The sequence below is a fragment of the Choloepus didactylus genome, chromosome 22 (genome assembly GCF_015220235.1).
Source record: "Choloepus didactylus isolate mChoDid1 chromosome 22, mChoDid1.pri, whole genome shotgun sequence".
NCBI lineage: Eukaryota > Metazoa > Chordata > Mammalia > Pilosa > Megalonychidae > Choloepus > Choloepus didactylus.
The window spans coordinates 8,875,089-8,898,857 of NC_051328.1; the positions used below are offsets into that span (position 1 = coordinate 8,875,089).

A 23,769-nucleotide genomic window follows, 5' to 3' on the forward strand; every position below is an offset into this window, starting at 1 on the left:
CATTCTTCTGCATGTGGCTAACCAGTTATCCCAGCACCATTTGTTGAAAATATTATTTTTTTCCCCATTGGATGGTCTTGATATCTTGTTGAAAATCAGTTGACCATAGATATATGGGTTTATTTCTGAATTCCCAGTTCTTTTCTGTTGATCTACATGTCTATCATTGTGCCAGTATAATGATTACTGTTTTGATTACTGTTACTTCAGAGTAAGTTCGAAATCAGGAAGTGAGTCGTCCTACTTTGTTCTTCTTTTTAGATTGCTCTGGTTATTCTGTTTCTGTTCCAATTCCATATTAATTTTAAAATCAGCTTCTCAATTTCTACAAAGAAGCCAGGTAGGCTTCTGATAGGGATTGAGTTGAAACTGATTTGGGGAGTATAGCCATCTTAACAATATTAAATTTTCCCATCCATGAACATGGGTATTTTATAGTTATATAGATCTTCTTTAATTTCTTTCAATAATCTTTTATAGTTTTCAGAGTATAAGTATTGTACTTTTTTGTTAAATTTATTATTAAGTATTTAATTCATTTTGGTGCCATTATAAATGGAATTAGTTTCTTAATTTTGTTTTTAGTTCATTTTGTTCAGTTTGTTTATTTCAGTTTATTCATTCATAGGAATATGGTTGATTTTTGTATTTTGATCTGATACCTACAACCTTGCTGAACTCATTAGTTCTAATGGTTTTTAAGTGAATTCCTTAAAATTTTCTATATATAAGATCATGCCTTCTGCTAATAGAGATAGTTTTACTTCTTCCTTTCCTGGATACCTTTTATTTCTTTTTCTTACCTAATTGCCCTGATAGAACTTCCATTACAATGTTGAATAGAGGGGTGAGAGTGGACATCCTGAACTTAGGGGGAAAGCATCCAGTCTTTCACCATTAAGTATGTTGTTAGTTGTGGGTTTTTCCTTTTCAAATTCAGGAAGCTCCTTTCTATTAAGTTTATTCAGTGATTTTATCATGAAAGGGTACTGGTGTTTGTGAAAGCCTTTTGCTAACATCTATTGATATTATCATATGGCTTTTGTTGTTTATTCCTTTAATATGGTATAGTCCATTAATTTTCATATGTTGAATCAACCCTGCATTCCTAGGATAAATCCCACTAGGTCATAATGTATGATTCTTTTTTTGTTACTGGCATCAGTTTGCCAGTATTTTGTTGAGGATTTTTGCATCCACATCCATGCAGTTTTCTTTTTTTGTGTGTGATGTCTTTCATTGGTTTCAGTATCAGGGTAATACTGGCCTCATAGAAAAAGTTGGGAAGAAGAAAGGATTCTTCTGCTATTTTAGAAGAGTTTGTGAAAAATTAGTATTAATACTTCTTTAAATATTTGGTAGAATTCAGCAGAGCCATTGGGCCTGGGCTTTTCTTTGTGGGTAGTTAACTGGAGTAATTCAATCTCTATCTATTATGTCTAGTCAGATTTTCTGTTTCTTTTTTTTTTTTTTTCTTTCTTTATTAGAGAAGTTGTGGGTTTACAGAATAATCATGCATAAAATATAGGATTTTCCTATTATTAACAACTTGCATTGGTGTGGAACATTTGTTACCATCAATTTATACAATTGTACTATTAACTATAGTCCATAGTTTAACTTAGGGTTCACTGTGTATTGTAGTTCCGTGGATTTTTCTATTTTATTTTTCTTCTGTTACCATACATACAATCTAACATTTCCCCTTTTAATCATATTCAGATATTTATTTCAGTGCTGTCAATTGTGTTCACAAAATTGTGCTACCATCACTACCACCCACTGACAATACATTTCCATCATTCCCAGTAGGAATCCTGTATGTTTTAAGCCTTACTTCCCTATTCTCTACCCTTACCTGTCTCCCTAGTAATACATATTCTAGTTTCTGACTCTATGAGTTTGCCTATTCTAATTATTACATATCAGTAAGATCATACAACATTTGTCCCTTTGTGTCTGGCTTATTTTATTCAAAATGATGTCTTCAGCATTCATCCACGTTGTTGCATGTATCAGGACTTCATTCCTTTTTACAGCTGAATAATATTCCATTGTATATACCACATTTTATTGATACATTCATTGGTTGTTGGACATGTGGGTTGCTTCCATCCTTTGGCAATTGTGAATAATGCTGCTATGAACATCAGTGTGCAAATATCTTTTTGAACCCCTGCTTTGAATTCTTTGGTTATATAACTAATAGTGGGATTGCCATGTCATAGGGTAGTTCTACACTTAGCTTTCTGAGAACTGCCAAACTGTGTTCCACAGCAGCTGAACCATTTTACTTTTCCCTCTCATCACCTCCTTCACTGCATCCCGTTAAGTTTTCATTTTCAGTGGCCTCAAGATATTTCCTAATTTTGCTTCTGATTTCCTCTTTAACCACTGTCTGTCTAAGAGTATGTTGTTTAATCCAAGCATCTGTGAATTTTCCCATTCTCCTTCTGTTAATAATTTCTAGTTTCATTCTGTTGTAGTTGGAGAATATATATTTTATGATTTCAGTATTTTTTTAATGTATTGAGACTTGTATTGTGACCCAACATATGGTCTGTCCTGGAGAATGATCCATGTGCATTTGAGAAGAATGTATTCTGTTTTCTTTGGGTCTGGTGTTCTGTATATGTCTGTTAGGTCTAGTTGGTTTAGTGTGTCATTCAAGTCCTATTGATCTTCTGAATAGATGTTCTATCCATTATTGACAGTGGTGTTGTTAAATTCTGCTACTCTTAATGTGGACCCATCAATTTCTCCCTTCAGATCAGTAATTATTTGCTTCATATATTTTGGGGTTCTGCTGTTAGGTGCATATGTATTTACAAATTGCTGCATACTCATGTTGAATTGTCCCCTTTGTCAGTATATAATGACCATCTTAGTGCCTTGTAATTGGTTTTGACTTACAGTCTATTTTATCTGACATTATTATAGCCACCTCAGCTCTTTTTGGGTTACTACTCACAAGGTATATATTTTTTCCATCCTTTTACCTTCAACTCACTTGTATCTTTGAATTTAAGGTGAGTCTCTTGCAGACAGCATATAGTTGGGCCATGCTTTTTTATCCATTGTGGCAGTCTCTGCCTTTGGCTGGAGGGTTTAATCCATTTACATTTAAAGTCACTGCTGATTATGCAGGACTTTCTTTTGCCATTTTCTTTTTAGCCTTTGTATGTCTTATACAGTTTTGTTCCTCAATTCTTCCGTTAATACCTACTTTTATATTCATTTGATTTTTTTGTGTGTACCATATTGGGTCCCTTTTCTATCTGGATATATTTTTCATATATTTTCCTTGTGATTACCATGGAGTTAAAATTTAATATCCTAAATGTATAACAATCATATCTGGTTTGATCCCAACTTAATGTCAGTAGCATACACATACACTTCTCCTATAACCCTTTGTCCACCCCCCACCTTTTTTTTTTGTACTTGTTACTACTTATATCTGTACATTGTGTGAGCAGAAACATAGATTTATCCTTACATTTTTTAAATGCAATTTTATTGAAATATATTCATAGAGCATAGAAACCATCCGAAGTATACAATCACTGGCCCACAGTTTCATCACATAGTTGCGTGTACAACCCCATGATCAAATTTAGAACATTTTCATTTCTCCAGAAAATGAATAAAAATAAAAAGAAAATGTGAATCCTGCCATACACATTATTGACCCATAGTATTGGTGCAGTACATTTGTTACTGTTAATGAAAGAGTATTAAAATATTACTATTAACTATAGTCCATCGTTTACAGTAGGTACATTTTTTCCCATATACCACTCTATTAACTCCCTATAATAGTGTCTTACATCTGCTCTAGTTCATGAAAGAACTTTTTTTTATTTGTACAGTTAATCATGGACATTGTCCACCGCAAGATTCACTGTGTTACACATTCCCATGTATTAACCTCCAACTTTCCTTCGGGAGATATACATGACTCTAAGCTTCCCCTTTCCACCACACTCACACAGCATTTAGTACTATTAATTATTCTTACAGTAACATGCTACTGTCACCTCTGTCCATTTCCAAACATTTAAGTTCAACCTAGTTAAACATTCTGTATATATTAATCAACCACTCCTCATTCTTTGGCCTCATTCTAAATCCTGGTAACTTAATATTCTATATTTTATGTCTATGAGTTTACATATTACAATTAGTTCATATCAGTGAGATCATAAAATATTTGTCCTTTTGTGTCTGACTTATTTCACGTAACATAATGCCCTCAAGGTTCATCCATGGTGATGAACTCCTTCGGCTTTTATTTATCTGGAAATGTCTTCATCTCTTCCTCATTTTTGAAAGAGGGTTGTTCTAGTTTGCTAATGCTTCTGGAATGCAAAACACCAGAAATGGATTGGCTTTTATAAAGGGGGTTAATTTGGTTACACAGTTACAGTCTTAAGGCCATAAAGTGTGCAAGGTACCTTCTCTGGAGGATGGCCAATGGCATCCAGAAAACCTCTGTTAGCAGGGGAGGCACGTGGCTGGCATCTGCTCTGGAGTTCTGGTTTCAAAATGGCTTTCTCCCAGGACGTTCCTCTCTAGGCTTCAGCTTCTTTCCAAAATGTCACTCTCAGTTGCTCTTGGGGCATTTGTCCTCTCTTAGCTTCTCCAGAGAAAAAGTCTGCTTTCAACAGCAGTATTCAAACTGTCTCTCATCTGCAGCTCCTCTCTCAGCTTCTGTGCATTCTTCAAAGTGTCCCTCTTGGCTGTAGCAAAGCTTGCTCCTTCTCTCTGAGCTTATACAGTGCTCCAGGAAACTAATCAAGGCCCATGCTGAATGGGCGGGGCCACACCTCCATGGAAATTATCCAGTGAAAGATCTCACCCACAGTTGAGTGATCACATCTCCACGGAAGCATCCAATCAAATGTCTACAACCCAATCAACACCAATATGTTTCCTGCCCACACAAGACTGCATCAAAGGTAATGGTGTTTTCGGGGACATAATACATCCAAACCAGCACAAGGGTCTTGCTAGATATAAAATTGATTGACAGTTGTTTTCTTTCAGCACATTAAGTATTTCAACCCACTGCCTTCTTACCTCCAGGATTTCTTATGAAAAATCGGCACTCAGAGTAATTGAGATTCCCTTGTAGGTAACACGTTGCGTTTCTTTTGCAGCTTTCATAATTTTTTCTGTTACATTCAATAGTGTAATCACTATATGATGGCATATTTTTTTTTTCATGTTTATCCTATTTCATGTTCTCTGGGTTTCTTGGATGTGCATGCGCATTTCTTTTGTGAAGTTGGGGAAGGTCTCTGTCATTATTTCTTTGACTGTTCCTTCTGCCTCTTTATCACTTTCTTCTCCTTTTGCAACACCCCTGATGTGTATATTGGAATGCTTGATGGTGTCCTGGTGGTGTCTTAGGCTATTTTCACTTTTTATAATTGTTTTTTTCTTTCTACTCCACATTTCAAGTGTCTTGTCTTCGAGTTCATTGATTCTTCTGCCAGCTCCAGTCTCCTCTTGAAACCCTCCTGGGAGTTTTTCATTTCAGTTATTGTGGTTTTCAGCTCCTATTGTTTCTTTTTAAAATGTCTGTTTCTTTAGTAAGATTCTCACATTGCTCATTCATTGTTTTGCTTATATCCTTTATTTCTTTCTGTGTATTTTCCTTCATCTCCTTAAGCATTTTTAAGTACATTTTCTTAAAGGCTTTGTTTGGTATGTCCACATTCTTATCTTTTTTGTTGGTGTTTTCTGGATTTTTATCCTTCCTTTTCCTTTGGATGGGCCATCATTTCCTGTATCTTTCTTTGTCTTGTACTCTTTTGTTGAGTAATGTACATTTTAAATAATATCTTTTATTGTGAAATATAACAAAAATACATAAAAGTGATAACTTTCAAAGAATAGTTTAGCAAGTAGTTATAGAGCAAATTATGGGTTACTGTTCCACCATTTCAGTTTTTTCCTTCTAGCTGTTCTAATACCCTAGAGACTAAAAAAAAAAAAATTAAAGATTCAGTATTCATATTACTTTATTAACTCTTCTCTTGTCTGTTGCTACTCCTCTCTCTTGTTTGATCACTGTCTCAGTCTTCAGGGATATTTGGGCAGTGACCACCCTAACTTGTTCATATTGGAAAGGGGTGTTGTTTAAATTATGGGGAAGGGGGATGCATCTGGTTGGTATTCTTGACGCATAATATACATTTTAATATTTTTAAATGTTAACTCTGGATTTATTCCCTGAGGTGTCTGATTCTTGATGTTGTAACCAGCTGGTGATAAGATAGTTTCTTGAGCTTCATACATCCTATCAAGGTCTGCCTAAGGCAAATGCAGTGCATAGGGTTTTCCCTTTCTTTCTGTGCCTATGTCTTGGCCTGGGCTTTTGTTAGTTCTTGTGGAGTTCCCCTGTTTTCAGGAGTTTGGCTGTCCCCTCTGTTTCCCAGAGCCAGACATCCCTCTCCTGGGTGTTTGAATCTGGCAAGCTGTTGCCCCAGATTGTCCATCACTATAGTTTCTTACATAATTCCTTTTGTTTTCTCAAGCTGCTTTCGCCTGAAAGCCAATTCTGGGAAGAGAGGCATGCTGGAGAGGATTTTCTCATGTCAGTCTTAGCCAGGCGAAACAGGGCCATGGACTCACAAAGGGGGCACAGGTGGCTCCCTCAGCCATAAAGAAGCATAGCATCTTTAAGTCTCCACCACCAGACGCTGTTGGGGGTGGACTCAAACAGTGGCCTCAACTGCCCCTGGTCTGAGGTGGATTGAAACAGTGGCTGTCCTCAGAGCTGGGGCCCCAACAATCTGAAATTACTAATCAAAAGCAATGGTCAGTGATCGGCTGTGCCCAGTGCTAGTCCTCTGGGAAGAGGATTTTTATGACCCTTTCTGTCAACTGTGAAGTAGTCAGGGGTGGACCCCGTGGCAGCCTGCTGCGAAAGTGGGGGATGGGCACTGGTAGCCACCACGTGGAGAGAGCAGTTTACTGTTCTTTTCTGTAACTAATCAGCCTCTTTTTCTTGCTTTTCCCAGAAAGCTGCATAGTGTGCTTCTGGCCTCAAGAGTTTCAAAATAGTTGTTTCTGACAGTTCTGTTTAATAGTTATTCTGGTAGAAGGACTAAGACCTGGAGTTCCCTGCTCCACCATCATACCACAATCCTGCCACTTCTGTTTCTTCTTTAATCTTTTTCACTAGTTTTTGTCTTTCTAGGAGTTTGTCCATTTCATCTAAATTATCCAGTTTGCATACAGTTGTTAATATTCCAGTATAATCTTTTTTATTTCTGTAAGGTTGACAGTTATGTCCCCTTGCATTCTGATTATACTAATTTGTATATTCTTTTTTTTTTCTTGGTCAATTAGGCTAAAAGTTGCTCGATTTTGTCCTTTCTAAGAACCAGTTTTTGGTTTCATTGCTATTCTCTATGGTTTTTCTATTCTATTTAATTAATATGCACTATAATCTTTATTATGCCTTTCTTTCTGTTTGCTTTAATTTGTTCTTCTTCCAGTGTCTTAAGGTGGAAGTTTAGGTTATTGATTTGAGCCCTTTCTTCATTTTTAATATAGTCATTAATAGCTATAAATTTCCCTCTAAGCATTGCTTTAGCTGCACCCCATAAGTTTTTACATGTAGTATCTTCGTTTTCATTCATCTTAAGATACTGTCTAATTTATTTTCCTTTTGATTTTTTCCTTCATCTATTGGTTATTTTTTTTTAATTCATTTTATTGAGATATATTCACATACCACGCAGTCATACAAAACAAATCGTACATTCGATTGTTCACAGTACCATTACATAGTTGTACATTCATTACCTAAATCAATCCCCGACACCCTCATTACCACACGCACAAAAATAACCAGAATAATAATTAAAGTGAAAAAGAGCAACTAAAGTAAAGAAGAACACTGGGCGCCCTTGTCTGTCTGTTTGTTTCCTTCCCCCGCCTTTCCTCTCATCCATCCACAAACTAGACAAACGGGACTGTGATCCCCATGGCCCCCCCAATCCCACTGTCCCCCCTCATAAGCCACATTTTTATACAATTGTCTTCAAGATTCATGGGTTCTGGGTTGTAGTTTGATAGTTTCAGGTATCCACCACCAGCTACCCCAATTCATTAGAACCTAAAAAGGGTTGTCTAAATTGTGCATAAGAATGTCCACCAGAGTGATCTCTCGGCTCCTTTTGGAATCTCTCTGCCACTGAAGCTTATTTCATTTCCTTTCACATCCCCCTTTTGGTCAAGAAGATGTTCTCCATCCCACGATGCCGGGTCTACATTCCTCCCTGGGAGTCATATTCCACATTGCCAGGGAGATTCACTCCCCTGGGTGTCTGATCCCACGTCGGGGGGAGGGCAGTGATTTCACCTTTCAAGTTGGCTTAGGTAGAGAGAGAGGGCCACATCTGAGCAACAAAGAGGCATTCGGGAGGAGGCTCTTAGGCACAATTATAGGGAGGCCTAGCCTCTCCTTTGCAGCAACAATCTGTTGGTTATTTAGGAATGTATTGTTTCATTTCCACACTTTTGTGATTTTCCCAAATTTCTTTGTTAACTGAGTTCTAGTTTTAGTCCATTGTTATCGGAGAATTTACAGTTAGTATTATTTCAATTCTTATAAATTTATCTAGGTTTGTTTTACAGCCTAGCATGTGGTCTTTTATCCTAAAGAATGTCCATGTGACCATAAGAAGAATGTATATTCTCCTGTTGTTCAGTGGAGTGTTCAGTAGATATCTGTTAGGTCTAGTTGGTTTATAGTGCTGTTCAATTCTTGTTTTCCTTTTAGAGCATCTCCCTAATTGTTCTATCCATTATTGAAATATAATATATTGAAGTCTCTAACTACTGTTGAATTTTCTATTTCTCCCTTCATTTTTGTCAATTTTTGCTTCGTGTATTAAGTGGTATGTTATTAGGTGCCTATATGTGATATATCTTACTGTTGGATTTACCCTTTTATCAATATAAACTGTCCCTGTTTATTTCTAATATTTTTTTATTGCTTTATAGTCTGTGTTCTAGTTTACTAATGCTGCCGGAATACAAAACACCAGAAATGGTTGGCTTCTACAAAAAGGGGTTCATTTGGTTACACAGTTACAGTCTTAAGGCCATAAAGTATCCAAGGTAACACATCAGCAATCAGGCACCTTCACTGGAGGATGGTCAATGGTGTCCAGAAAACTTGTTAGCTGGGAAGGCACGTGGCTGGCGTCTGCTCCAGAGTTCTGGCTTCAAAATGGCTTTCTCCTGGGATGTTCCTCTCTAGGCTGCAGTTCCTCAAAAATCTCACTCCTAGTGCTCTTGGGGCGTTTCTCCTTTCTTGGCTTCTCCGGAGCAAAAGTCGGCCCTCAACGGCTGCCTTCAAACTGTCTGCAGCTACCCCCAGCTCCCGTGCATTCCCCAAGGTGTCCTTCTTGGCTATAGCTCCTCTTCAAAACATTGCTCTCAGCTGTACTGAGTTCCTTGTTTGTCAGCCCATTTATATGGCTCCACTGATCAAGGCCCACCCTGAATGGGTGGGGCCACGCCTCCATGGGAATATCTCATCAGTTATCACTTACAGTTGGGTGGGGCGCATGCCATGCAAACAACCTAATCCAAACATTCCAACTTAATCCCCACTAATATGTCTGCCCCACAAGATTGCATCAAAGAATATGGCTTTTTCTGGGGGACATAATACATTCAAATCAGCACAGTCTGTTTATCTGTTATTAGTTCAAGGACTCCAGCTTTCTAACAGTACAGTTTGCATAATTTATGTTTTTCTGTCCTTTTATTTTCAACCTGTTTGTATCTTTGTATCTAAAGTGTGTTTCCTGTAGGCAGAATATTAGTAGGATCTTGATTTTTGTTACAATCTGGCAATCTCTGCTTTTTCATTTGGTTGTTTTAATCTGTTCATATTTAATGTTATTAACAGTGTAGTTCAATTTACTTCTGTTTTGCTTTTTGTTTCCTATGTCTCATGCCTTTTTTATTCTATTCTGCCTCTACTGCTTTCTTTTGTACTGTGAATATTTTCTAATGTAGCATTTTAATGATTTTTAACTATATTTTTTTACTTATTTCCTTAGTTACCCTATACATCTTAATTTATTAGAATCAGCTTCAGATTTAAAGTAATTCAATTCCACTGAGATACAGAAATGCTACTCTTACATCTGTATTCCATTTTCTTTTTATGGAGTTATTGTTATACTTATTATACTTATAAATGTTGCAAAGCTAACAATTCATTGCTATAATTATAACTTTATGTGATTTTATAACTTTTAAAGAAGCTGAGAGAAGGAAGGAGACTTAAGTATTTAAAAGTTTTGTAATATTAACCTTCTTATTTATGATTTCTGGTATTTATTTGTTTCTCTGGATTTGTGTTACCCTCTGCATTCATTTCCTTAGCCCCATCCAGCTTTGCTCTCCCACCTCCTTTATGTTGTTATTGGCAAGTATATTACATTTCTATATGTTCTGGGCCCACTGATACATTATGTACATACTGCTTATACAATTGCTTTTTTTTTTTTTTTTAATCATCATTTTATTGAGATATATTCACATACCACGCAGTCATACAAAACAAATTGTACTTTCGATTGTTTACAGTACCATTACATAGTTGTACATTCATCACCTAAATCAATCCCTGACACCTTCATTAGCACACACACAAAAATAACAAGAATAATAATTAGAGTGAAAAAGAGCAATTGAAGTAAAAAAGAACACTAGGTACCTTTGTCTGTTTGTTTGCTTCCCCTACTTTTCTACACATCCATCCATAAACTAGACAAAGTGGAGTTTGGTCCTTATGGCATTCCCAATCCCACTGTCACCCCTCATAAGCTACATTTTTATACAACTGTCTTCGAGATTCATGGGTTCTGGGTTGTAGTTTAATAGTTTCAGGTATCCACCACCAGCTACCCCAATTCTTTAGAACCTAAAAAAGGTTGTCTAAAGTGTGCGTAGGAGTGCCCACCAGAGTGACCTCTCGGCTCGTTTTGGAATCTCTCTGCCACTGAAGCTTATTTCATTTCCTTTCACATCCCCCTTTTGGTCAAGAAGATGTTCTCCATCCCACGATGCCGGGTCTACATTCCTCCCCGGGAGTCATATTCCACGTTGCCAGGGAGATTCACTTCCCTGGGTGTCTGATCCCACGTAGGGGGGAGGGCAGTGATTTCACCTTTCAAGTTGGCTTAGCCAGAGAGAGAGGGCCACATCTGAGCAACAAAGAGGCATTCCGGAGGAGACTCTTAGGCACAAATACAGGGAGGCCTAGCCTCTCCTTTGCAGCAACCGTCTTCCCAAGGGTAACACTTATGGTAGAGGGCTCAACCCATCAAACCACCAGTCCCCTACGTCTGTGGTCATGTTAGCAACCATGGAGGTGGGGTAGGCGAATACCCCTGCATTCTCCACAGGCTCCTCAAGGGGGCACTACATCTTTTTTTTTTTTTTTCCTTGTTTGTCTTTTTTCTTTTCTTTTTTTTTTTTTTAACTTTCCCTTCTTTTTTAAATCAACTGTATGAAAAAAAAAGTTAAAAAGAAAACAAACATACAATAAAAGAGCATTTCAAAGAGACCATAACAAGGGAGTAAGAAAAAGACAACTAACCTAAGATAACTGCTTAACTTCCAACATGTTCCTACTTTACCCCAAGAAAGTTACATAATATAGCAACATTTCAGTGAACTTGTTCCTACTACATCCATCAGAAATTAACAGACCATAGACATTTCTGGGCATCCCCAGAACGTTAAATAGCTTATCTGTTCTTCTTGGATTATTGTTCCCCCTTCCTTAATTGCTCTCTACTGCTAGTTCCCCTACATTCTACATTATAAACCATTTGTTTTACATTTTTCAAAGTTCACATTAGTGGTAGCATATAATATTTCTCTTTTTGTGCCTGGCTTATTTCACTCAGCATTATGTCTTCAAGGTTCATCCATGTTGTCATATGTTTCACCAGATCGTTCCTTCTTACTGCCGCGTAGTATTCCATCGTGTGTATATACCACATTTTATTTATCCACTCATCTGTTGAAGGACATTTGGGTTGTTTCCATCTCTTGGCAATTGTGTATAATGCTGCTATGAACATTGGCGTGCAGATATCTGTTCGTGTCACTGCTTTCCGACCTTCCGGGTATATACCGAGAAGTGCAATCGCTGGATCGAATGGTAGCTCTATATCTAGTTTTCTAAGGAACTGCCAGACTGACTTCCAGAGTGGCTGAACCATTATACAGTCCCACCAACAATGAATAAGAGTTCCAATTTCTCCACATCCCCTCCAGCATTTGTAGTTTCCTGTTTGTTTCATGGCAGCCATTCTAACCGGTGTTAGATGGTATCTCATTGTGGTCTTAATTTGCATCTCTCTAATAGCTAGTGAAGCTGAACATTTTTTCTTGTGTTTCTTGGCCATTTGTATTTCCTCTTCAGAGAACTGTCTTTTCATATCTTTTGCCCATTTTATAATTGGGCTGTCTGTACTATTGTCATTGAGTTGTAGGATTTCTTTGTATATGCAAGATATCAGTCTTTTGTCAGATACATGGTTTCCAAAAATTTTTTCCCATTGAGTTGGCTGCCTCTTTACCTTTTTGAGAAATTCCTTTGAGGTGCAGAAACTTCTAAGCTTGAGGAGTTCCCATTTATCTATTTTCTCTTTTGTTGCTTGTGCTTTGGGTGTAAAGTCTAGGAAGTGGCCTCCTAATACAAGGTCTTGAAGATGTTTTCCTACATTATCTTCTAGGAGTTTTATGGTACTTTCTTTTATATTGAGATCTTTGGTCCATTTTGAGTTAATTTTTGTGTAGGGGGTGAGGTAGGGGTCCTCTTTCATTCTTTTGGATATGGATATCCAACTCTCCCAGCCCCATTTGTTGAAAAGACCATTATGGCTCAGTTCAGTGACTTTGGGGGCCTTATCAAAGATCAGTCGGCCATAGATCTGAGGGTCTATCTCTGAATTCTCAATTCGATTCCATTGATCTATATGTCTATCTTTGTGCCAGTACCATGCTGTTTTGGCAACTGTGGCTTTATAATAAGCTTCAAAGTCAGGGAGTGTAAGTCCTCCCACTTCGTTTTTCTTTTTTAGAGTGTCTTTAGCAATTCGAGGCATCTTCCCTTTCCAAATAAATTTGATAACTAGCTTTTCCAAGTCTGCAAAGTAGGTTGTTGGAATTTTGATTGGGATTGCATTGAATCTGTAGATGAGTTTGGGTAGAATTGACATCTTAATGACATTTAGCCTTCCTATCCATGAACATGGAATATTTTTCCATCTTTTAAGGTCCCCTTCTATTTCTTTTAGTAGAGTTATGTAGTTTTCTTTGCATAGGTCTTTTACATCTTTGGTTAAGTTTATTCCTAGGTACTTGATTTTTTTAGTTGCTATTGAAAATGGTATCTTTTTCTTGAGTGTCTCTTCAGTTTGTTCATTTCTAGCATATAGAAACATTACTGACTTATGTGCATTAATCTTGTATCCCGCTACTTTGCTAAATTTGTTTATTAGCTCTAGTAGGTGTATCGTTGATTTCTCAGGGTTTTCTAGATATAAGATCATATCATCTGCAAACAATGACAGTTTTACTTCTTCTTTTCCAATTTGGATGCATTTTATTTCTTTGTCTTGCCGGATTGCCCTGGCTAGCACTTCCAGCACAATGTTGAATAACAGTGGTGACAGCAGGCATCCTTGTCTTGTTCCTGATCTTAGAGGGAAGGCTTTCAGTCTCTCACCATTGAGTACTATGCTGGCTGTGGGTTTTTCATATATGCTCTTTATCATGTTGAGGAAGTTTCCTTCAATTCCTACCTTTTGAAGTGTTTTTATCAAAAAGGGATGTTGGATTTTGTCAAATGCTTTTTCAGCATCTATTGAGATGATCAATTGATTTTTCCCTTTCGAGTTTTTAATGTGTTGTAATACATTGATTGTTTTTCTTATGTTGAACCATCCTTGCATGCCTGGAATGAACCCCACTTGGTCATGGTGTATGATTTTTTTAATGTGTCTTTGGATTCGATTTGCAAGTATTTTGTTGAGGATTTTTGCATCTATATTCATTAGGGAGATTAGCCGGTAGTTTTCCTTTTTTGTAGCATCTTTGCCTGGTTTTGGTATTAGATTGATGTTAGCTTCATAAAATGAGTTAGGTAGTGTTCCATTTTTTTCAATGTTTTGAAAGAGTTTGAGTAAGATTGGTGTCAGTTCTTTCTGGAAAGTTTGGTAGAATTCCCCTGTGAAGCCATCTGGCCCTGGGCATTTATTTGTGGGAAGATTTTTGATGACTGATTGGATCTCTTTGCTTGTGATGGGTTGGTTGAGGTCTTCTGTTTCTTCTCTGGTCAGTCTAGGTTGTTCATATGTTTCCAGGAAATTGTCCATTTCTTCTACATTATCCAGTTTGTTGCCATCCAGTTGTTCATAATATCCTCTTATAATTTTTTTAATTTCTTCAGGATCTGTAGTTATGTCACCTTTTTCATTCATTATTTTGTTTATATGGGTCTTCTCTCTTTTTGATTTTGTCAGTCTAGCTAGGGGCTTGTCAATCTTGTTGATCTTCTCAAAGAACCAACTTTTGGTGATATTTATCCTTTCTATTGTTTTTTTGTTCTCTATGTCATTTATTTCTGCTTTAATCCTTGTTATTTCTTTTCTTGTACTTGGTTTAGGATTGGTTTGCTGTGCATTTTCTAGCTTCTTCAGTTGATCCATTAGTTCTTTGATTTTGGCTCTTTCTTCCTTTTTAATATATGCGTTTAGTGCTATAAATTTCCCCCTTAGTACTGCTTTTGCTGCATCCCATAGGTTTTGGTATGTTGTGTTCTCATTTTCATTCGTCTCTATATATTGAGCAATTTCTCTTGCTATTTCTTCTTTAACCCACTGATTGTTTAGGAGTGTGTTGTTTAACCTCCAGGTATTTGTGAATTTTCTAAGTCTCTGATGGTTATTGACTTCTAATTGTATTCCATTGTGGTCAGATAATGTGCTTTGAATAATTTCAATCTTTTTAAATTTATTGAGGCTTGTTTTATGTCCCAGCATATGATCTATTCTGGAGAAAGTTCCGTGAGCACTAGAAAAGTATGTGTATCCTGGTGATTTGGGATGTAATGTCCTGTAGATGTCTGTTAAATCTAATTCATTTATCAGATTGTTTAGGTTTTCAATTTCCTTATTGGTCTTCTGTCTGGTTGATCTATCTATAGGAGAGAGTGATGTGTTGAAGTCTCCCACAATTATTGTGGAAACATCAATTGCTTCCTTTAGTTTTGCCAATGTTTCTCTCATGTATTTTGTGGCACCTTGATTGGGTGCATAGACATTTACGATTGTTATTTCTTCTTGCTGAATTGCCCTTTTTATTAGTATGTAGTGGCCTTCTTTGTCTCTCAAAACATCCCTGCATTTGAAGTCTATTTTATCTGAGATTAATATTGCTACACCTGCTTTCTTTTGGCTGTAGCTTGCATGAAATATTTTTTTCCATCCTTTCACTTTCAGTTTCTTTGTGTCCCTGTGTCTAAGATGAGTCTCTTGTATGCAACATATTGATGGTTCATTTTTTTTGATCCATTCTGCGAATCTATATCTTTTAATTGGGGAGTTTAATCCATTTACATTCAACGTAAAACCGTGAAGGCATTTCTTGAATCGGCCATCTTATCCTTTGGATTATGTTTGCCATATTTTTCCCTCTCTCTATTAATGTCCTTTATTGTACCCATACCGAATCTCTTTAGTACTGAACCTTTCTCCAAGTCTCTCTGTCCTGTCTTTGTTTCTCTGTCTGTAGGGCTCCCTTTAGTATCTCCAGTAGGGCAGGTCTCTTGTTAGCAAATTCTCTCAGCATTTCTTTGTCTGTGAAAAATTTAAGCTCTCCCTCAAATTTGAAGGAGAGCTTTGCTGGATAAAGTATTCTTGGCTGGAAATTCCTCTCACTCAGAATTTTAAATATATCGTGCCACTGCCTTCTCGCCTCCATGGTGGCTGCTGAGTAGTCACTACTTAGTCTTATGCTGTTTCCTTTGTATGTGGTGAATTGCTTTTCTCTTGCTGCTTTCAGAACTTGCTCCTTCTCTTCTATGTTTGACAGTGTGATCAGTATATGTCTCGGAGTGGGTTTTTTTGGATTTATTCTATTTGGAGTTCGCTGAGCATTTATGATTTGTGTATTTATGTTGTTTAGAAGATTTGGGAAGTTTTCCCCAACAATTTCTTTGAATACTCTTCCTAGACCTTTACCCTTTTCTTCCCCTTCTGGGACACCAATGAGTCTTATATTCGGACGTTTCATATTATCTATCATATCCCTGAGGTCCATTTCGAGTTTTTTCAATTTTTTTCCCCATTCTTTCTTTTATGCTTTCATTTTCCATTCTGTCATCTTCCAGGTCACTGATTCGTTGTTCAACTTCCTCTAGTCTTGTACTATGAGTGTCCAGAATATTTTTAATTTGGTCAACAGTTTCTTTAATTTCCATAAGATCATCCATTTTTTATTTAGTCTTGCAATGTCTTCTTTATGCTCTTCTAGGGTCTTCTTGATTTCCTTCATATCCCGTACTATGGTCTCATTGTTCATCTTTAGTTCTTTGAGTAGCTGCTCTAGGTGTGTCTCTTCTGGTCTTTTGATTTGGGTGCTTGGGCTTGGGTTATCCATATCGTCTGGTTTTTTCATATGCTTTATAATTTTCTGTTGTTTTTGGCCTCGTGGCATTTGCTGAACTTGATAGGGTTCTTTTAGGTTTTGTAGACCAGTTGAAGTCCTTATCTCTAATTTATCAGATCTACAGCTTCGTGGAGTACACTTTCTCTAACTAACCAGCAGGTGGCGTCCACGAGCCACCTTTTCTCCACAAGCCAGATCTCCCCTGCTTAGCCTTTTTGGTGAGTGGGGGAGTGAGTCTTGTGGGGCCCAATTGGTGTACCAAGCTTGCGTGTGTAGTTGGTGTTGCCTGCCCTGTATGTGGGGCGTGTTTCTGGGCAGTCGGGGAGGGGGGGTGGCCCTAACAATCAAATCTCCCTGATGATCCTAGAGTTTTAAAGCTACTGCAATAGTCTAATCCTTCAGTTCAGTCCTGCCACAGTTTGTCTCTGCCACTGACCCACAAGTCTTTGGTATTGGCGTATGGCTCCTGAGACTTGCAAGTGGGCCCCTCTTCCAGGCTGTGCACCCCGGGTCCTCTGTTGAGGGATGACTGTGCTATGTCACAGGTGAGTGCCGTCCCCCCAGGGCAGTTCTGGGCTGCTGGGCTGTGTTGGGAGGCTCCCAGTCTGCTCAAATGATGGCTGAATGGGGCTCTGTTAATTCACACTGCTCCCCCTTCCCAGCTCTGGGACATTCAGCTGAGGTTGCAGGGAAGGCTAATGTCCACGCCCAGTTTTGTGGTGTGTGCCTGTTATTTGAAGCACTTCCGTCACACTGGGTTGTCTGGGGCAGCTCTGGGCTATGGGGCTGGCGATGGGCAGGAGTGTTTCCTGTCCACCAGGATGGTGGCTGTGAGCGGACACCCCCCTTTTCTTGGGAAGTTGTGTTGTTTAGTGAATTTTCTCAGCCACTGGATTATTGCCTTTTGTCTCAGAGCTCTCTTAGTTCTGCTCTTGACTTGACGTGCCCAAATTTCAATTCTTTGAAGCTTTCTGTATTGAGCTTCTTAGAGTAATTGTTTTAGAAAAAGCAAAAAGGATTTAAAAAAAAAAAAAAAAAAAAAAACGGCCCTCCTCAGAGATCTAATGGGTTATTGAAATGCTAATAGACAAAGCAACCAGGGCCATTAAGGAAAGGTGCACAGGGCAGAGAGATCAGCCTTGCTTCGGGATTTGCATATGCGCCTCAAGGCCTGATCTCCGCCCTTCCCCTTTCTGTGTTCACCAGAACTCCAAAAATCCTCTGCTTTTATTTTGGAGTTTTTCGTGTTGTTTTTTTTCTATGCCTGTCTCCTCTCTGCTGGGCTGGCTGCTCTCAGAGTCTCTGGTGTCTGGTCTCAGTCTATCTATGGTTGGAGTTTGAATCAGTAGAATTAGTTTCCGATAAGAGCAGCCACTGCAATTCTCCCTTCTCCTTCCTGGAGCTGACAGCCCCTCCTCCCCCGGGACTGAGCCTGGCAGGGAGGGGCGCGGGTCCCCTGGCCGCAAAAACTTACAGATTTTGCTGATCTCAGCAGTTCCACGTTTTCATGAGTGTTGTATGAAGTATGCCCAAAGACAGATTGCTCTGTGGTGTCCAGTCCACGCAGTTCCCGGCTTTTTACCTACTTTCCTGGAGGAGTAACCAAAACATACAGCTCACCAGTCTGCCATCTTGCCCCGCCCTCCCTACAATTGCTTTTTAAATCAGTTAATGGAATAAATATGCATTTATATTGTTTTTTATAATTACAAATTTACTTTTATTGGTGCCCTTTGATTTTCATGTGGATACAAATTACCCACTGGCGTCACTTGCTTTTATCCTGAAAAACTTTCTCATAAGCATTTCTGGTAAGGTGGGTCTGCTAACAATAAATTTTCTCAGTTTTTGTTTAGCTGTGAATGTCTTTATTTTGCCTTCGTTATGGAAAAATAGTTTTGCTGTACATAGGGGTCTTGGTTTACAGTTTGGTAGCACTTTGAATTTATTTTACTGCCTTCTGGCATCCATTGTTTCCGAAGAGAAGTCAGCTGCTACTCATATTGGAGTTCCCTTTAAGTGGAAAGTTGTTTTCCTCTTTCTGCTTTCAAGATTTTCTCTCTGGGTTTGGCTCTCAGCATTTTCAGTAAAATATGTCTCTTCTGGATCTCTTTGCTTTTATCCTCCTAGAAGTTTTTTTGAGCTTCCTAGATATGTAGACCAATATTTTTCAGTAAATTTGAGAAGTTTTCAGCCATTGTTCCTATTTTTTTTTCTGCTTTTTCTCTTTCCTCTTCTTCTGGTATTTCCATTAAACATATGTTGGTGTACTTAATGGTGTGCCACATTTCTCTGAGGATCTGTTCATTTTTCTTGATTCTTTTTTCTTTTGTTTCTTCTTATTGTGTAACCTTTATCACTCTATTCAAGTTCACTAATTCTTTCTTCTGTCAGTTCAAATCTGTTGAGCCCTCTAGCGTATTTTTTATTTCTGTTTTTCTATTTTCAACTCGAGTCTCCATTTAATTCTTTTTTATATAGCTTTTCTTTATTGGTATTCTCTATTTCATATGACATTGTCATGATATGTTGTTTACTTCTTTAATCATGGTGTCCTTTAGTTCTTTGAATATATTTATGGTGGCTACTTTGAAATCTGTTAAATCCATTCATCTGGTCACTCTCACAGGCAGTTTTTGTTACCTGCTTTTTTTCCAGTGTGTGGGTCATACTTTATTGTTTCCTTGATTGTTTTTAATTTTATGTTGGCAACTGTATGTTTTAGGTAATATATTGTATAATGTAACTACCCTGGGTACTTATTTCCCCCTCTCTGGACTTGTAATTTGCTTTACTATTTTAATGACTGGCTGGATTGTTTAGTGATGGGTATTTCTCCTTCCCTTCTCACACTGTTAATCCTCTAATATTTGACCTCAAGGGGCTTAGCTTTAGGAATGCCCATTCACTATGGGATTACAGTATCTTGGCAGGGTTTTCTTTGATTGTCTCTTTCCCTGACCACACCCAGATGTTAAACTCTACCAATTGCAGACTGATAGCTCTATTGTTTTCAACAATGCCCTCTATAGACTAGACCAATCAAATTCCAGCTCCTTTAGGATAGTTCTTGAGGTCAGTTTTGAGATTTGTTCTGTACTTAGGAGGGTTCCTCCTAGTTATCCCTTTCCCTGTTTCTTTCTGCTAAGTTAGCCACCTACAATTGTACCTATAATCCCAATGAACCTGCCAGTCTTCTTTCAGTTACCTTTCATCACAACCTCCATTGTTTTTGAGTGTGCCCTTAGGCTAAACTTCTTCAAGATCTGTTGCAAATGAAATCATTCCTTTGGGAATAGATTAAATCCCTGAGCTAACACTATAGAGCCGGTAGTGCGGACAGTAATGTACTTCTGAGCGACACTCCTGCTTTAGGAGCTGGATGCTAGATGAAAGAGCTGCAGCAGCCTCAGGTCTTCTCAGGTTTCCTCTTCAAATATGGAACCACTACCTTATGAGCTGGGACAAGAGCAGTCAGGGCATCAGTTATTCTCAGTGGCACTATACCTAAGGTAGCACCTCTGTCTCACAAGTGGGAACTCAGTGGAAGAAGGGAGCCCTCACCTTCCAGCCAAACTTACTGGGAACTCAGCCTAAGCAACAAGTAGCTGGGGGCATGATGGGAAACACCAGTAACCAGCCCCTCCTGGAAAGATAGCCCTCCAACGGGGAACTGCAGTGGGAGGTAGCCCTGTGTTCTTAGCTGTCCCCGTCCGGACTGGAGGGTCTGTCTCACTGAGGTATGGAGCTGTCTTGGTTCAAATACGATAGACTGCCACTGTTCTTACAAAATTTTAGTAGATATTCTTGAATAGATATTTCTATATTTTCTGTAGGCCTTTTGGACCATTTTCAGAGACTTTTATGTGGTTATTTTTTTAATAATTTTCACCAGTTTCACTGGGAAGCAGGTTCATGGAGCAGTTTATGGTATTATGCCAGATCTATCAGAACACTTTTATTCTATGCCAGGTCACAAAAGAGGACAAGTCTTTCCAGAATATTATGCGTTGTTATAGGACTCAGCCACAGGCCCGGAGCCAGGTAAGTAAATTTTCTGTCAAGTCTGAAAATAAAGCTTAAAGTCCGTAATGAATACAAAAAATTAACCACAGTTGATTGTGTGGCTTTTTCTCTAGGATAAATAACAAAGAACTCTACTTTAAGAGAAATCTTCACTTTAACTATCTTTAAGTCTCTAACAGAGAACTTTACGTATTGGTTATTTTAAGTCATCTTTGACTCCAAAGGCAATCACGTGAAATATTTGATTGCTTCTTAATTGAGATAATCACAAGTAGATGCAAATTACTACATTGTTTTCTATGTCACCTTTCAGTCTGGTTTAAGAAACACAGTAGTGAACATTTAACCAAGATAACATTAAATGAAATTTTAAAACCTGTACCATTGACACTATTTTTTGTAATTTACTTAGAATTACTTGATTTTATGGGTGGGTACTATTACTGCTCTGCAGAATTTGAAATTTGAAGTCAGATAGGCCCTGACTTAAATCCTGAATCTGTTATTTAAGAGCATACGATCTGGTACTTTGAACACCACGGATGATTGTATGGTATGTGAATATATCTCAATAAAATTGAATTAAAAAAAAAAAAAAAAAGAGCATATGATCTCAGGTACATTTCTTAACCTCCCCTGGATAGGACAACTACTACTACATGAGGTTGTTTGACCATCTACCAAGGTCCTGTAATCTTGTGTGTGCTCTATAAATATTAGTTTCTGTCCCCTTCTTACTGTCTATCTAAAGGTGTATAGAAGTGTTTTGATAAAAGGGAAAAGAAGAAGAAGAACTTCTGGCAGTAGCGACAGCAGAAGCCATCAGAATTCTCCAACAGAACTAAACAAAGATAGAAGTAAGTGGGATCTTTATGAACTTTTACAAAACAGTTGGGGCTTTAGACTAAGGATTACTAAATGGAATTACTGCAATGGAAACAATGAAAATGTTTCATCAGCAAACCACTTGTTGGAATAATAAGCCAAATTCTAAATTTAGTGGAAAAGTTGTCCTTCATCCCACAGTTTTAAGGAATATAACTCGTAACATTTTCCTCCAGGGGAATTAGAGAATGTTTCAGGCAGGAAATCTGATCTGAGTTCCAGAAAGATCTGGCATGTCAACTGGAATAGAAATACCATCCCTGATGTGCACCTCTTAGTGCAGGGCTCAGGTTCTAAGAACTTAGTGTGACTTGGTTAATGAAAACTATTCAGTAAGACCCTGCTATGTGTAAGGCATTGAGCTAGAATTATTACTGAACATTCTATGTGTGTGCTTTGCTCCTGGTATGAAGAATAGAGAGTGCCCAATATAAACAGTTAGTGCAGGAGCTATTCACCTTTTCCTACTGAATTTTTTTTTTTAAACAATCTGCATTAGCGGTCTTTGTGGTTAATGTCCTTTATTCTACCGGCTGCAGCCAGTAGAGACTCCAGCCCTGTCATGAGATCAAGCAGCACCTTGCCAGTTCCACAGCCTAGCAGCGCCCCTCCTACACCTACCCGCGTCACAGGTGCCAGCAGTGACATGGAAGAGGAAGAAAGGGGAGACCTCATTCAGTTCTACAACAACATCTACATAAAACAAATTAAAACATTTGCCATGAAGTACTCACAGGCAAACATAGTAAGTTTGGGGGGATTATTTTATACTTTTTCACTTGTGAGAGAGAATGAATCATTTATGATTTGAGTTGTTCCATACAGAATCTAGTTTTACATCTATTTTTAAATAAATAATAAATAAAACTGAGGAAATCTTGAACAGAGATTTTTATGAAGCATTAAACAGGAGTAAGGTGGTATATGGATTCCCTACAAAGTCCAGCAATACAGGAAATAGACTGCACTTGTTCACATTGTCAAATATTTACCAGTTGTGTTAATCTTACAAATTAATTAACTTTCTGTGTGTCTCGTTTCGTCATGTATAAAATGGGAATAGAAGGAGTCCCTAGTTTAAAGGTGAATCCTAGCTTGTCTTAAAGATTAAATGACATAGCATATAAAATGCTGAAGACAGTGACTGGCACAAAGTAAGCACTGTTTGGTATTGATATTGGTTTTCTTCAGGTTTAATTGCTGCTAATACATCACAGTTTACTATATTCATAATGGCTGGTATTGTTTCCTCTTTCAATAAAAAATAACTATTTTCAATAAAAATACCTGGTTGGTTTACCTTTCTGAGAACTAACTACTGATTTTTTTAATAGATGGATGCTCCTCCACTCTCTCCCTACCCATTTGTAAGAACAGGCTCTCCTCGCCGAGTACAACTGTCTCAGAATCATCCCATCTACATTTCCCCACATAAAAATGAAACAATGCTTTCTCCTCGAGAAAAGATTTTCTACTACTTCAGCAACAGTCCTTCAAAGGTGAGAGCTTAACATAAATCTTGGTCTTAATGCCCCAAAAGACTGAGGACTCTAGAAATAGGGTTTATATTAAACCCTAAGCACTCACTAAAGTGATGGATCATGCCAGGGAAAAGTGATATGTAAGGCCCAACAGAGCAAAAAGCAGTTTTACTTCATTTAGAATAGAACATTGGAGTTGGAAATATGGTAAGAGATTTGGACTTGTGTTTATTCTCTCCTTCCCTACTTGTGCATTTTGAACATTTCTGCTGTAAATCTGGAAATTTGTGTTTTTCATTCCATTTGTAATTTTGATTTTCCAGATCTCTGTTAAGAAAAGAAAATTTTTGTCCCTCATCTGATTATTGAGTGTCTGTTTCTAGGATAGGCACTGACTGTGTCCAACTCTTTAAGAGGAGAAATGGACATTTTGTACAGTGCAGCAGGATAAAGACTCATATTGGCACAGATCTGTATTGTAATATCTGCCTCGTTCTGAGATGGGGAGGGATGCTTACATCTTCACTAAGGCCTTAATGGATAACAAGTTAGCAGGTTGGTGAGGTGTGGAAGGGCATCCAGAATGAAAAAAAGATAGGTAAAGTAAAAGAATGGTGTTCATTAAGATTGTTTAAAAATAAACATATATCTA

The 23,769-nt window shown here is 37.9% G+C and overlaps 1 protein-coding gene across 4 annotated transcripts in view; it reads left to right on the forward strand.

Moving 5' to 3' along the window:
- The window catches only part of RBL2 (RB transcriptional corepressor like 2), a 114,953-nt gene that overhangs the window by 79,126 nt on the left and 12,058 nt on the right, over window positions 1-23,769 (forward strand). For all 4 annotated transcript variants that reach the window (XM_037816512.1, XM_037816513.1, XM_037816511.1 and 1 more), the window contains 4 exons: window positions 20,698-20,769; window positions 21,503-21,608; window positions 22,176-22,381; window positions 22,971-23,135. In XM_037816512.1, the coding sequence (XP_037672440.1) occupies window positions 20,698-20,769; window positions 21,503-21,608; window positions 22,176-22,381; window positions 22,971-23,135 (549 nt within the window). The remainder of the gene's footprint in view (window positions 1-20,697; window positions 20,770-21,502; window positions 21,609-22,175; window positions 22,382-22,970; window positions 23,136-23,769) is intronic.